The sequence below is a fragment of the Micropterus dolomieu genome, linkage group LG08 (assembly GCF_021292245.1).
Source record: "Micropterus dolomieu isolate WLL.071019.BEF.003 ecotype Adirondacks linkage group LG08, ASM2129224v1, whole genome shotgun sequence".
NCBI lineage: Eukaryota > Metazoa > Chordata > Actinopteri > Centrarchiformes > Centrarchidae > Micropterus > Micropterus dolomieu.
The window spans coordinates 16257415-16272075 of record NC_060157.1 but is presented as its reverse complement, the minus strand read 5'-3'; the positions used below and the strand labels follow the sequence as shown (position 1 = coordinate 16272075).

At 41.3% G+C, this 14661-nt stretch overlaps 1 protein-coding gene across 1 annotated transcript; it reads left to right on the top strand.

The window, feature by feature from the left end:
- Nucleotides 1-985: 985 nt before the first annotated feature.
- atp6ap1lb (ATPase H+ transporting accessory protein 1 like b) lies at nt 986-13454 on the top strand. The gene is made up of 7 exons (XM_046055583.1): nt 986-1119; nt 8672-8709; nt 9309-9391; nt 10168-10406; nt 10626-10676; nt 10812-11055; nt 11408-13454. The coding sequence occupies exons 1-7, from the start codon at nt 986-988 to the stop codon at nt 11642-11644; spliced, it is 1026 nt and encodes a 341-aa protein (XP_045911539.1). The 3' UTR covers nt 11645-13454.
- Nucleotides 13455-14661: the final 1207 nt, after the last annotated feature.

Here is a 14661-nt window from a genome sequence, read left to right as displayed (position 1 = left end):
TGCCACGCATCAGTGTGAATATCCATGATAGTAGGTCACAACATTTGGTTATATAACCACTCTTAATGTTCTGCTCTGCATCGGATGCAGATATGGAAATAAAAGATATGAGAGGATGTATCAAGATCCTGGGGCATCACAAGCGTGGGGGCTGGATAATGAGGTGGAAACGGGATCAGTCGTCAGGGTCGTCAGAGTTGGACCCTCATCCCACGGCTGCTCAGCTGTTACTGTCATCCATATTTGCAGCCTCAGTGGACAATTTTCTCAGCCGCAGGCCCCCTCAGTGCTCGCAACAACACAAAGATCAAGTGAATTAATTCTGCTACTGTGGCAGCACACTGGAGATCTAGGTCATGCAGTCATGGCTGTTTTTTTTTTTGTGGACACCTATTGTTATGTCAGCCCCCTCCTTTACTCAGACACAATCTGACCTTGACATTCCCAGGTGATTTTCCACAGAAGTGTGTGTGTGTGTGTGTGTGTGTGTGAGAGAGAGAGAGAGAGTGTGTGAGCCTGCTCATTTGACAGAGTGCGTGAGGATGTGTGTGCCAATGTGTCTGTGTTGGTATGCACGTCTCTCTATGTGTGTCTAAGGGTGTTTTATTTGTAGCTAGCATAGGTATGGTGAGATGTGTTATGAAAAAGAATGAGCCGCTGTCTATACTTAGGACTTGCCTGCGGCTATGTGTGCATGGACGAGTGGGAGAGAAGGTAGAGAGCACAGGAGTGGAGGTGGGAGGGTGAGCGGAGTGAGAGAGGCAGACAGAAGATGACAGAGAAGGGAGTAAGGTGGGAGGGAGAGGAGAGAAGGGGAGAAGAGGAGGGGCGTGCAGCGAGGGTACTGTGACGCACGCTGATCGGTCCTGCTCGCAGCTGATTGGCCACGGCGACTGCCACTCAGAGGGGCTGGGAGTCAGGCACTGCTAGGAGAGCAGATTATGAAGCGGAGCTCCATCAGCGGCAGTCTCCTTTCATTGTCTCAATGGCTGCACACGCGTTCCTCCTCTGCTCCCTTGCCTTGCTGTCCGCTGTCAGCCGGCCTGGGCTCTCCTTCACTGATGAAGAGCTGCAGCCGGGACTCACATATGACGAAGTGCCTGAAATCCTGGACAGAAGGTAAATCCATCCTCTCTATGACTGTGAACAGAGGAGGGGTGTATGGGGGTGGGGGGTGTATGGGGGTGGGAGGTGGAATGGGGGTTGGGGGGTGTACGGGGAGATACATGCAGGGATGCTGGGATGCTGATATGTTCTCTTAGGGTCTTTTTTTTCTTCGCCTCCCTTCCCTCTTCCCCACCTCACCTTGGGTGTACCACAAATTGTGAATTCGGGCAGTGTTGGTGTATGAGAGAGAGCCAGCTGCGAGGCTTTGTTTGTCTCAGTCTTGAAGACTGCAACAGACGCTGCTCATTGATCACGGATGGGGCTGTTGTCTCTTTACAGTGGTGTTGGTCTGGCTGAAGGGAGCTAAATAAGGCTGGGGGGCCTGCAGGAGAGGTACAGAGAGAGGGAGGAAAGGAGAGGGGAAAGAAGAGGGGGAGCAGCAGGGAGGGAGGATAAACAATGATGGGACAGGGAGGAGAGGATTCATCAGGGATGGTCTGTTGGGGTCTGTTTACTGATGCAGTCATTGAGAGAGAGAGAGAGGGAGAGAGCGAGAGAGAAAGAGTGGAGAAGGGAATTCTAGCCGGACCATGTCTGCATAATGCACATGCAGTCCTGCAGGTCAAATCTGGATAACATATTCAGGACTCAGAACCTGGGGGCACTCACAACGGTGGCACAGGGATGGGACTGAGCCAGCAGCCAGGGCCTCTGCTAGCACCAGTTCCTGCCTGCTCACATAGACACAAAGGCAAAGACCAATATTATTGTGCCAAAGCCATGTAAGGCTCTTGAAACTATGCCACGCACGGTGGCTCACACAATCCTCTATAGCGCAAATGCTTGGAAGCCATAATATACTGCAGTTTCTGGCTCAATGCTATTTAATCATTCAAATGATTTGCCATGTTATTGCACTCTCAGGAAAGTAATACACTCTGGAGAATTAAAGATTAATACTGTCTTGCTTTCATTTATTAAACTAACAGTCTAATCTGTACACATGTAAAGAAGTCGAGGGCACAGATAACTTGGACTTAGAATTCAATGTACAAAGACTCATGGGATTGCTCCCATTCCAGCTCAATCTAGTGTTTGCGAAGCCCTGACAGATCCCTAGCTCAACCTTTCCCTGCAGTCACTCCAACAGAGAAGGGCTACATTAATTTCTCCTGGGGTTTAGAGCCTATTCCTTGGATCAAACTTTGTGCGTAACTCTGCGACGTAACAGTTGCGTTCCCCAGCCACAGTTCTGTTCTCGGCTCTGACACACTCCAAGATGCTGTTATATAAGAGCAGCCTTTTATGCCTTTCATTTCAGAGGCCTTGTCGGGTTCATTACATTGGTTGGAAATGTAAAAGAAAGGGTACGATGAGTTAGAAGCCTCTACTGCTCATAGACTCTGGGTTGCAGATAATGAAGAAAAAATGTTTAGTAAGCTTGATTTTCTGTGGTCACTGACATGTGTGGCACTATGACAAATATGGAACTGGACTAAGATTGATAGCCAAGAGCTTTACAAAATTATTAAAATACTAACCAGAAAGGACCTACTGTGTGTTTATACTTTTCCCTCTTATTCATCATCATCCAAATACTTTCTAGGAAATGTGTTAGAAGTACATTTTAGAAACGGTGATGTCTTTCATGTATACTTTCGCCCTCTTTAAAACAAAATAATTGCAGTGCAAAAGGTTGTACATAATTTGACCAATTCTCCATGTTTACACATTTTTATATAACTGTAATAATCTCTAGGGTAGCAATTATAATAAAACAGTCCAAGCAGAATATATTTCCACTGAAAATGAATGTGATCCAAATATGGGTACAGATTAGGGGTCCAGAGACTAAGTAGTAATTTTGGAAATGACCTCTTCACTCATCCGAGTCTATCAACAGCCCAGGCAGGGATAGAGAATGGGAGGAAATCTACTGCAAGATGAGATTTTGCGGATGTAGTTGTAGTTGTTTACAAAAGGGGAAAAAAATGTTGATGCTGTTGTAAGCTTTATTTATTGCAAGACAACAGACGGAAATAAAAAGGATGTCATAAACGAAGCTGGTCACACATGTTGTAATGAGTAGCATGAACTACAAAGCTAAAAAGCGTAGATGGAATTACTTGATAACATATTGACACACAGCTTTTGATAGATTTGTTTTAAAAATGTGTTAATGCAAAGATCAAATACCTGATGAAATTGATTCAGGACATGTTTCTTGCCAACTGAAAATGAGTAAGGTAGAATGTTTAAAATGTAAAATAAGATATAAAAAGTCACATTTTAATTACAATACAAACTTAATTCAATTACCAATGAAAAGCAGTGTTCAGTTAACTTTGCCCAGTAAATTTCTCATTATTATTATTATTACACAAGTCAGTTAAATAAGAGCCTGTTACAGCACACTCAAATTACATTACATCATTCCCACTATCTAATGACAACTGGCCACTGACAATGTTCAACAAAGATTAAATGGGGTCAGCAAAATTAGACCAGCACAAGAATTGTGCATCTTTGCATATAAACTCATTCTCAAGATACAAAATAATAATCCAGAATTCTGAAAATAAAAACTTTTTGTAAACTATAGGTAGCAAGTAAAATATGCTTCAAAGCCACTTACTCTCGCGTGCATATTTGTTGATCAGCAGGCGATCACATAGGATGGAGTATGGAGTATGGAGTTATGGAGTATTTTGTTTGCAGTTGAGGTTTAAAGGTTTATCTGTCACACTGTACAGTCAACATGTGCTTACATTCAATTTAAAACTGTTAAACACTGACAAAGTGACCTAAATATAGATACAGATAAGAAGTCAAAGTATTGGATTGCCAGTGGAAGATTGATGAGGGAACCCTTTTTAAAGAAAGATTAAAAGTTTAGCGCTTGACCTGAGGTCAAATTTAGCGCTTGACCTGAGGTCAAATTTGATGCTGCTATGAAAGCTACACTTAAATGGCAGCAGTGGCATCTTAGTCAACCCCTAAAGCTTAATCTGCACTAATAAATCTATTAATAGTCCAGCACCTGCACAGTGTGGAATTAAAACCTGTTTTCATGCCTTGTCAGGGATACAATCATTTACCTAACATTGAGTACTTTTAAATAAATTAGAATATACTTTACATACCCCCCCCCACCCCCAAACAACAACAACAAAAACATAACATTCTCTGAGATTACTTTGAATAAGCAGTTCACCATGTACATTGTGAATACTATCATAGCTGGGTGTGATATTTCATGTAGGCATAATAAAAAGAAATATGAGTGCAAGAACACGTCACTGTAGTCCGATACACTATTGATATACACAGTGACAATGGTTCTAGGCTGAGAAACCAAAGTCTAATGGCTAATGGTTGAATTGCTAAAGATTCCCTATTTCGAATACTTTCAGTGAAATTTATAGTTTACAGTGACCTAATTTAATCACACAGAAAATAGTTAACTGCTGTGCTTAAACAAAACTAAAAACTAGCCATTACTCCCCACCACTCTTGTCGTAGGATGTAGAGGCTTGGATGAGCTGATCCTGGTTTACTGAGAGTCAGTCAGAGGGCAGTGGCTCAGCACTCTGTGGTAGCAGAGGCGAAGAGGATTTGTTTACATGTTTGGGGAGCAGGCACCACACCTTCTCTCTGCCTGGCAGCACACAGCAGAAGCACAGATGAGGGATGATACATCTACGGTCTTGAATAAACTCACTGAAAATGTATTGATCGAGATACCATCAGTAGTGTAGATTAATCTTATTGTTGTTAATATTTAAAAGCCAGACACTTACTTACCTAAAAATAACGGTGATCATAACAGACTGACAATCCTCATAATGTATTTAGGTTAATCTTGGTGATCTGGATTTATGTTATGTGTAGGCGCGTGTTTGTACACTTACATGTGCACATATTTAAGGATATGTGCAGAGGGAATGTAGCGAGCCAAGGAGTGGCTCTGGCATGGCTTTGATTATATAAAGGGCCTGTTCAGCACCCAGGCACCGTGTGACAGGCTGAGCCAATGACGGGGCCGCAGCAGTCCTGGGTTGCTGACCTCGCGAAACTGGCACAGGAACAAACGACTGGGCTTTAGTTAGCACTCACACACTCATGCTCGCACAGACTCCTCTGGCTCCTTTCAGCCAGCTGAGGCCTGGGTAGGTGCAGAGGAAGGAGTGCTTATTCACTTGCATTTGGGATGGGCTGGAGGGAGGGGGGGTTGCATATGCAGCTTGTTTACAATGACACAAACCGACTGTAGCTGGGCAGTGTTTACATGATACATGTATAAATATGTAGTAATAAGTGGTTTTTTTAACCTTTATGTTGTCATAAGTTTCACATTTCAGTGCAGGTGATAAGTGAGCAGCGTCCAAGCATCTACCACGCTGCTGAGGTTTCAGTCACAACGGCTAGCTGCCAAAAGCACTACACCTTTGGCAGCTCGTTCATATACAAACATGCTTACCCAGCATTCACCTGGGCAAATGTAAATATTTGGATTTGCCATATAAGTAAACTGTCATATTGTTACCCATGAAATAGTAGATGCAGACATTGCGTACAAGCAAGTTCACAGGAATGTCTACACACACATAACTTAGCCAATCATGATGCTTATACTTGGAGTTTGCGCCCGCACAAACACACCAGTATATGGGTTGCTTGTATACAGGAAATGACAGCATATTACCTCCCTCCTGATCACTTACTTGCTCACATTTTACAGTCATCATCATGTATGCGGCCATCATTACCTGTTCAACGGGACTGAAGCTTATCTCGAATTAATTGGATTTACTGAGAAAACCCACCTGATTACTCTGCAGCACAGCACAGGTGTGATCACATCCGTGATCACAGCACAGGTGACCGGAAACAATGTCACCATAAAGGATGCACAACAAAAGAGTAGTCTGTTTTCTCAGACGTGCTTTGTTTTGCTCATTACTTTCCTGGAAAAAGAATTTATCAGCGACCTTTTTAATCAACAATAAATGAGTACAAATTAAAAAAAGAATGTTCTAACACTATAACAATAGGATTATCATGAGTATAATATCGATTTGCTAGTGGAAGTCCAATGTAATAAATTCAGTTAATATAGGCGAAGAAATATGTCTAATAAAGAGGGAAAGCTGTTTATGTTTGACTGATTTCACAAGGGTATTCGAGTTACATAAGTTTAACTGAATAACCTTCAACTGCTCTATTCGACCAGTTGATATTAACTTGATTATAATGGTCATGGTAAAAGTTGGGTGTATAGTAAGTCACGCTTTCGGGAGGTCAGTCCACTTGAACTGTCCAGAACTCTGTCGGCTCTGACATCATGCCTTAATCTCTTCATCTTGTTCAGGGCCTACGTCTCTCGATATTTGGGCTCCAGTAGACCTGCCCTGTACTTACCACTAATCCTAATCCATCTGGCACTAAACTACACAATATTGCCCAGGTGGAAACTGCACCAGATGGGTAGATAACTACTGCAGGCTGCTCGTAGTGATATGTGTGGCATCCTACCCTAAAACTACCAGATACATACGTAATATTTTTTAATGTCAGAGTGGATGAGGGGAGGTGCATCATTTCTTCAATCTGGGAAAAAAAATGTAAACAGCTGTGTCTGAGATATTGTGCATCCGTGGATGGCATGGATGAATGAGCCAACAATACGGCCCTTGAGCCAATCAGTGAAAATGTCATAGTGACGTGAAAAGATCCATCATTTCGTAGAATCTGGCCAAATTCCAGTTCAACTGTTTGAGATTTTGAGCGTGAAATGCAAATGAAAAATTCATGTTGTAAGATACATAGCCGCATACTCCCTTCTTTATGGGAATAAGTATATGAGAAAAACTGCAGCTCAATGAAAACAGAACTTTCTTGTGTTGTTGTATACAGGAAATGACAGCATTACCTCCCTGCAAATGCAAAATTCTTATTACATGTAATGCTCGCCTCACAAATCTCAAGACTGTATTCTTGTGAAGGTAGGGTTAATGTAACCACCTTTTTATTACAGAATGTAAAAGATCACTTAAATACAGCATATGGGGTAGTTCCACCAGTGTCTGGTTCAGTCCTAAACAACAGCAGTCACAGCTATTGACTGGCTTTTGTGTTTGAACTTAGAAATATTCAGGTCAGCCTCAGTCTATCATGTGTATCTTCTAAAAGGCCTTTCCCACAAGATCACAGCATTACTATTCAACTAAAGATAACAAAGACAATATCATTTACAGATGAACGTCTTTACAGACACTGCTTTTGTTGTGCTGCAATTCATAAAATTATTTGAAATACGTTATGAACAATGCTGATAAACAAACAGGCTGAAGTACTGCCTGGTGAAGTCACACAGAAGACAGAAGCTAGTAGTCATGACCACTCCCACAGGTCTTAGGGTTTACCTTTTACAAGCCCATTATAACTGGCTATTGTGTGGAGATTAGCAAGCCAGCCCAGATGATCACTACGGACAGGCATGGATAGACCACACAGTCGGAGCAGCTGGGTGGACCATTACAATAAACAAAACTGGCCATGTCAGCGCCGCTCTGTAAGCCCATTGCTGGCGTATTACGTCTTTGATTAGACCGTTAAAAGGATCAACCTAAGCTTCAAGAAGTCCAAGGCTATGCAGGGTTTAGTTAGACTGAGAGCATGGCTGCGAGGCCAAACACGTGGCGGAAAAGGAAATGATTTGTCCTCTGTCTCCTGTGCACTATGTAGGTCAGTCCTAGACTGAAGATCGGTGGTTTAGTAAAAGCAATACACCACACAAATACTGAATTCTTGCAACACAGACACCAAGGAAACCTATTTATTTTGTAAACTGGTAATAATATTCTGTGGTCAAAGTATTATACTAAGTCCTCTGGAGCTGTGCACTATGCAGTATTGTGTTAAAAAAAAGTTTTGATCGTATATGTTGCAAAATGCGTAATTTAAAAGTTTGTAATGTACATTAAAATTTGTATGTATTTATTTTAGCATTGTGGTCACTTTCATACACATTCAATACAACAATATACATACACTATGTTTTTGTATGGTAGTTTAGTGGCTATATATATTTTGTAAATGACATGCCATACACAAAACATGTAATTAAGGTATGTGGTATTTAAAGCTTTAAAGCATTACACTTTTTACTGTACCTAAGTGAAGTACACTAACATGTTATATGCATATGCGTGTTAAATGTGTATGAAAGTGAGCATCACAATTTTTGACAAATTATACAAACACTGATCATACCAAAATGTTTAAAAGTTTATTTAAATTCATCTTACAACATAGTAAAATAAATTTTACAACATTTAATATTCTTACAAGTGTTTTTTAAATATAGACTGCAGCAAATCTGTTTTTGTCCCTGTGGTTGCTGCAGCTGCATCAGTAGACAATTAACTTCACTGTTGAAGGGAAAATGCTAAATAAGCTCCTTATACACATTATGGAGAATTGTCCAAAAAAGAAAAACCATCAACACTTCCCTGCATCTTGTGATCATAAGACCTTATTTTGTCTTCTGTCTTTTCCACAGCAAAGAGGACTCCAAACAAGCAACAAGAGTCACATCAAGTAAGTAACAAATCCGGTGTGACACAAGGCCTGATTCAATCAAACCTGCCATGGTAATTTTGATACTGATGTGTTGGATAGATAGTCCTGACAGATGCATTTCATTTTAATGCTGGAGACATCTTCTGCTATATTGTAATACAAACAGATTTGGCAGTATGGCGTGTATGTATGTGTGTGTGTGATCCATACACCTCAATGGCAATTCAGATATGTGGCTATATTTAGGCCCTTTGACAAAAAGGCAGAAAAAAATCCTTAAATGCTTTAAATTATGTGATTGCAGATCATATATTGCTGGAACGAGATAAACAGTATTTGTAAACACGAAACAATACTACTATAACTGTGGAATAAACTGCTGATGAGTCACTGCGGTGACGCAAAACAACTGGAAATAGATAGGAGCCTGAGCACCTCGGTGTACGCAGGATCTTGCTATGCTTGTGTGTGTGTGTGTGTGTGTCAGTCTGTGGCATGTGTGAAATCGGCTGAACTTTCATGATTATGTTGCTGTCTGCAATGCAGCATTGCAATCAGCTTAATATGTATACTGATATAATCTTTGACAGTGTAGTAATGTGTGTATGTGTTTCCAGGTCAAGATGGTGGGTACGGCTTAGAAAGTGAAGAGGTTATTTTGACGCCTGAAGATGAAAACCCACTCAGGAGAATACTGCAGGTACGCACTCTCTATTCCTCCCTCGCTATCTGCACCATCAGCCCCTCTATCTTTTATCTGTATATAAAAAAACACGCACGCATACTGACACACACACACACAAACACACACACACACACACACACACACACACACACACATATGCGCACAAACATAACAGAGCATACTCACACAGCCACACTTGCTTGACCTTGGATGTGGGAATATTGTTGGTCTCACATTCACCAGAGGTAAAACATCCCTGCCACCCACACACATAGGACCACTCCGACTGAAAATTCAGTGAAACTGTATGCTGTATCAGCTGATGCATACAGGCACAGTTACATCCGTGTCATATAGATTAACTGATTCCTTGCAGTAACCTCTCCAAAGCTACCGTGTTCAGTGTTGTAGCTTATAAATGTTTTGGAAAATGTCATCTCATGTTACCTGGCATTTCCAATTTTTATTCAAATACTTTACATTTAACAAACAACACCGCGACTGCCACTTTACATGTCTTGTAAAATAGTGCTGGAAATGTCCCCCAATGAAATGTGGCCTTTGAGCAAAGAGATTAAAAAAAGATAGAGGGGGCAGTTTCTATCTACAAAACCTTTAGGGCACAATACCTTTTGTGGGCCACACACGAGGATGTCTCTGACTCAAAATATGATCGCCCTCTAGAGGACAGTCACAGAATGCAAAACTGCTGATGCCCACACTTTGGTTTCTAGTTCCTTGCAGTTTCTGTATTTCTCCTGTGCTTAATTATTTTCTTCATATGTTTACAGCCTTTTAACTGGCATCAGCCAGGGGTGTCTCACAACAAGAGGAAGCTGCTCCAGTCTCTGATGGGGCCTTATGGCCCACTGAGCGTGTCTTACAATGGGAAGACCTGCATTCTGTTCAAGGCAAAGCGCCTGGCAATCCGCTACAGGAACCACACCTTTATTGACCTGACGGAGAGGGTCTTCAGCACCAACTCACCCGTAGATACTAAAGGCTCCATCTGCACCAAGGAGAAAGCTACGTAAGTCAAACCTGTGGACAGACACAGTCAGAAGTACAACTTGTGTCATACTGAATTAATGCACAAATATGACAAGACAGAATGGACACATATGTTGTGTTAGACAAATATAGCCAAAGCCACATATCTACATATACAGCCAATGAATCAGCGTAGGTTTCTATTTAGTGACTATGTTAAATCAGATGATTTAAAATGTGTGTTATTTTTTTGCTACAGGCTTTCATTAAGGTTTGGTGATGTGGAGGACTTGCGAGGTCTAGTAATCAGGTAACCAACATCTTAAAAATAGATATCTACCTGAAATTTTTTATTTATCACATTGAGAAGTCCAAAATAATATTAAAAGATACAGTAAATGCATGTGTGGACTGTGCATGTAACTAACATTGTCTTGTCTGCCAGGCTTCAGATGTCAAACACTTTCTATGAGGCAGCTGGTCAAAACTGGTTTACACTGGACAGTGTTCACATCCACTACAACTGGACCCAGGAGGCTACCTTCAACGCCAGCGAGGTCTACGCTCCTGCCACTTCATCCTACCATTGCCAACATGTCAGCAGCCTGCACAAATATGACACCCTGCTAGTGCCCAGCTCCCACACTGACACATCCGCTAACTGGCACATCACTTTCACTGATTTCCAGGTACACTGTCGCACAAGGGACGCAGCTTTTGTTGTGAAACTCTTCTAGTAATGCCTGCACATTCACTGTTGTATCATAGTCTTTCCCCCCTGTTACCTACACGTTTGCATGTGTCTGTATGTTTACCAGCCATTTCCTTTTGTATTCCACCTATTTGGCTGTCAGTCAGTCAGTCTCTCTGTTTACCGTCTGTTTGGCAGTCTGTCAATCTGTCTGTACACTGTCTGTTTAGCCATCTGCTAGGCTGGCTCAACCTGTCCATCTGCCTAGTGTCTCTGTCCCTGGTAAGCTCAGTAAGAGCCAGTAGTTTAGCCTAATCTCATCTTTACGTCTTCTCTATGTGTTCTTCCAGATCCAGGCCTTCAATGTGCAGTCAGACAAGTTTGCGTCGGCCAGTGACTGTGCCACTTTCCTGACGCCCGCCATCCTGATGGGCTTGGTGACATCTTTAATCCTGCTCCTCGTCTTGGCCTATGCCCTGCACATGGTGGTACACCTCAAGCACATTGACCGCTATGAGGAGCACAAAGCCACCGTCTACTTTCCCCGAAGTCCCGAGGCAGAGTTGCCAGACAAGAACAGCCTGTGAAGGGGAAAAAAAGAGCTGGAGGACAACAGGGGGAGAAAGGGAGAGAGAAAAGCTGTGTGTGCAAGTGAATACAAAAGTGAAAAAGTATCCTCCACAGAATATTTGTTCAACACAATGACAACTTTGCCTGTTCATATGAAAACCTTTTAAGTCTTAACTACTTAAGTTAAATGCAGACCGTGGTTGGATACTTTTTCTTCTTTCCTCATTGACCTGCAACTTGGCATCCATATTTTGAAAAAGGCCTTTGGATGTTCAAGTCTCTCCCTGAGAGATGGTTCATGATCCTAATGTCAAAGGTCAGGGACAGTCCCAGGGCCCTGAAGGGCAACAGCATATACAGGCCTTTACCCCAGTCAGCCATTGAAACCACAAAAGGCTAGCACCTGTAGCTAATACAGCTAACATCAGATGCTCCTGATTATACGTATGTATTACATGGCTCACAAGTGTCATATTACAAGTTTCCATCACACACATTGTCTTTACAGCTTTTATTACAGTGTACTTTGTCTAATACTGCTGCAAGAAATATAAACTTCAAACAGCCAGTTTTATAGCTGAAATAGCCGTATTAGCTGCATGCCATAAAAGGCTGGTCAATCTGGGCTAGCACAGTGTTTCCTAATAATAAGGATTCCAGAGAGTCTTGCATGAGTTGCAGCTTAAAATAATCAAACATGGCACAAAGTTGAAGGAGCTTGTAAAGCTTTTGAGTGTAAGCGGAGAGAAATATCGGGAACCACTGGTCTAGCATCTGGCTGGAGTGAATGGATCAGCACTACTGGCCCTTCAGAGCCTCTGGCAACTCTCACCCCACCCCTGAACAAGACTGCTGCTTGGAACTTAACTGTGAAACGGCCTTTTACAGACCAGCCAGACAAAAGTGGGGTTCTACAAACTAGCACAACACTGTTTAGTTGCGAAAGCACTAACAACGAACTGTCAAAGACTATACAAGGAACTATGCTGCACAAGACTGCCCATCTGAGGGCATGGCAGGAATGTGGGTCTTGCGATGACTTGACTCTCTGAGGGTCAAGCGTTTGGACCAGGGAGACCATGGGTCCTCCATCCACACCACTTGGTTTGACTGCCAAAGTGAAGCTACAAAGGAGTTGCCATAAAATATGGTGAGAGACAGAATGAGACAATGTGAAAAAGAAAGCTAACCGTTACAGCTATGTACAAAACAAAAACACATACATGTACAGAAGTGTCACTCTGCGGAGGTCTTTTTTTTATATACAATGTAATCATGAAATACTATTAGGTACAGGATGACTATGCTAATCCTCATAACCAAAAGGATATACAAAGCTGTAGATAATTAAGATCTCTATATGATCATAGCTGTTTACCATCTTCAAATATTGCACAATCAATAAACATAGGTACAAGTAAGACATTGTGCTATGAGGATTGGTGAAAGTATCAATGCATATGATTTTTTCTACAAAGTATTAACATATTACACTGTATGTCTTTTTGTTTTAAGCTGGGCCTGACAATGTAAGGCCCAGTTTCATCTAACTGTAAATTACAGTACAAATTCCTACCATAGAAGGACGATACTATGGAATGCCGTCCACCCACCAGGACTTATAGATGCCATTATTATGCCAGAAGCCACACTAGCAGTAAAAGCATCAGTAAGTCATTACTACTGATAAAAACACTCAGCATGACAGTAAATAGATATCTTAACATTCGATATGGCAGTTCTGTCAATCTGTAGCAGTGTGAAATGTGTTCTTTGGTCATAAATGTATCCTACAAACTATGAAATGAGTGGAGGCGGTTTGTCCGAGGACTGACTGATGTAGCTTGAACAATAAATGATATTCAGAGGAAAAGGTGTGTTGTGTTTATGTTAATATGAAGTTGTATTGTACTGCATACGGGAGCATCCAAATCACAAGTTTTCCTTTTGGTAATTACAATCAAACCAATTTCAAGCCCTATTTTATTTGCATAATGTATTTCCCAAAATGTTCACGTACGATCATGTACTCATTACTTAACCCACAGTTTTCCAACCCAGTGGCCAGGTCTTCTGCCAGCTCTGTCTCCCCTCCCGAGTTCCATCTGCTCTCTCCTCTCACCTCTCTCTGACCTAAATGTCAGTGCCCCTGACTGGGACAGTTTACCCACCAGCACCTGTCCAATCAAATACTTCATTGATCATACTTCATAGGCAATCATAGCTATATTATAATATGTAGAGCCACAATGTTATCTCTCTTCTGCTGGTCATACGACCAACTACACATTTGTATTTGCTTACTTTTAATATAATTATTCATTTAAAATTAAACTGCTGACCTTAACTCAAATGCAACGACACACAGCATGTGCCCTAGTCTAAGAGTTCGCAAAGTTTGACTCCGCAGGGTAATTGTTATTAATTATGATTACAATGAGATTGGCTTCTAAGTTGTTTTATTTACATTTTAAAAGCTTTGGTTTAAGAGGTACTATAGGATTTTGCCATGTCCCCAGTGTTGATCATTCAACTTAGATCTAAAAAAAAACTTATAAAAACACATGTATTTCTAAATATTCAATTATTATCTAATTTTCCTGATAAAAATCTATTTAATCAAATATTGTTTTTATCAAAATTGTTAACTATGTTTGTCCCCAGCGAAACCTTTTTTCTTTTACTGACATCACTCTCATTAGGTGATCTGGTGACATCACCCAATCACTGGCCAGTGCAGGGGAATTTAGCTGTGTGATTTTCTAGCTCTCTTACTATCTGCTTTTGACATTTTTATTAAGTCAGTTTAATGTGTTTGATCATAACGTGTCCACCCTGTTAGGCCTAAGTTTTGAGGAGATCAAACAAATTAAATAATTTCAAAAATGGTTTGTGAATAATTATAGATTCCTTATCTAGTACTGAAGGTCATGTTGCCAGTATGCTCACACAGGCAGATAAAAGGCTAGCTTTAGCTCAAAATGTCCACCCTGTTAGTGTCCACCCTGTTATGCTAATAGACCTCTGTCCACCC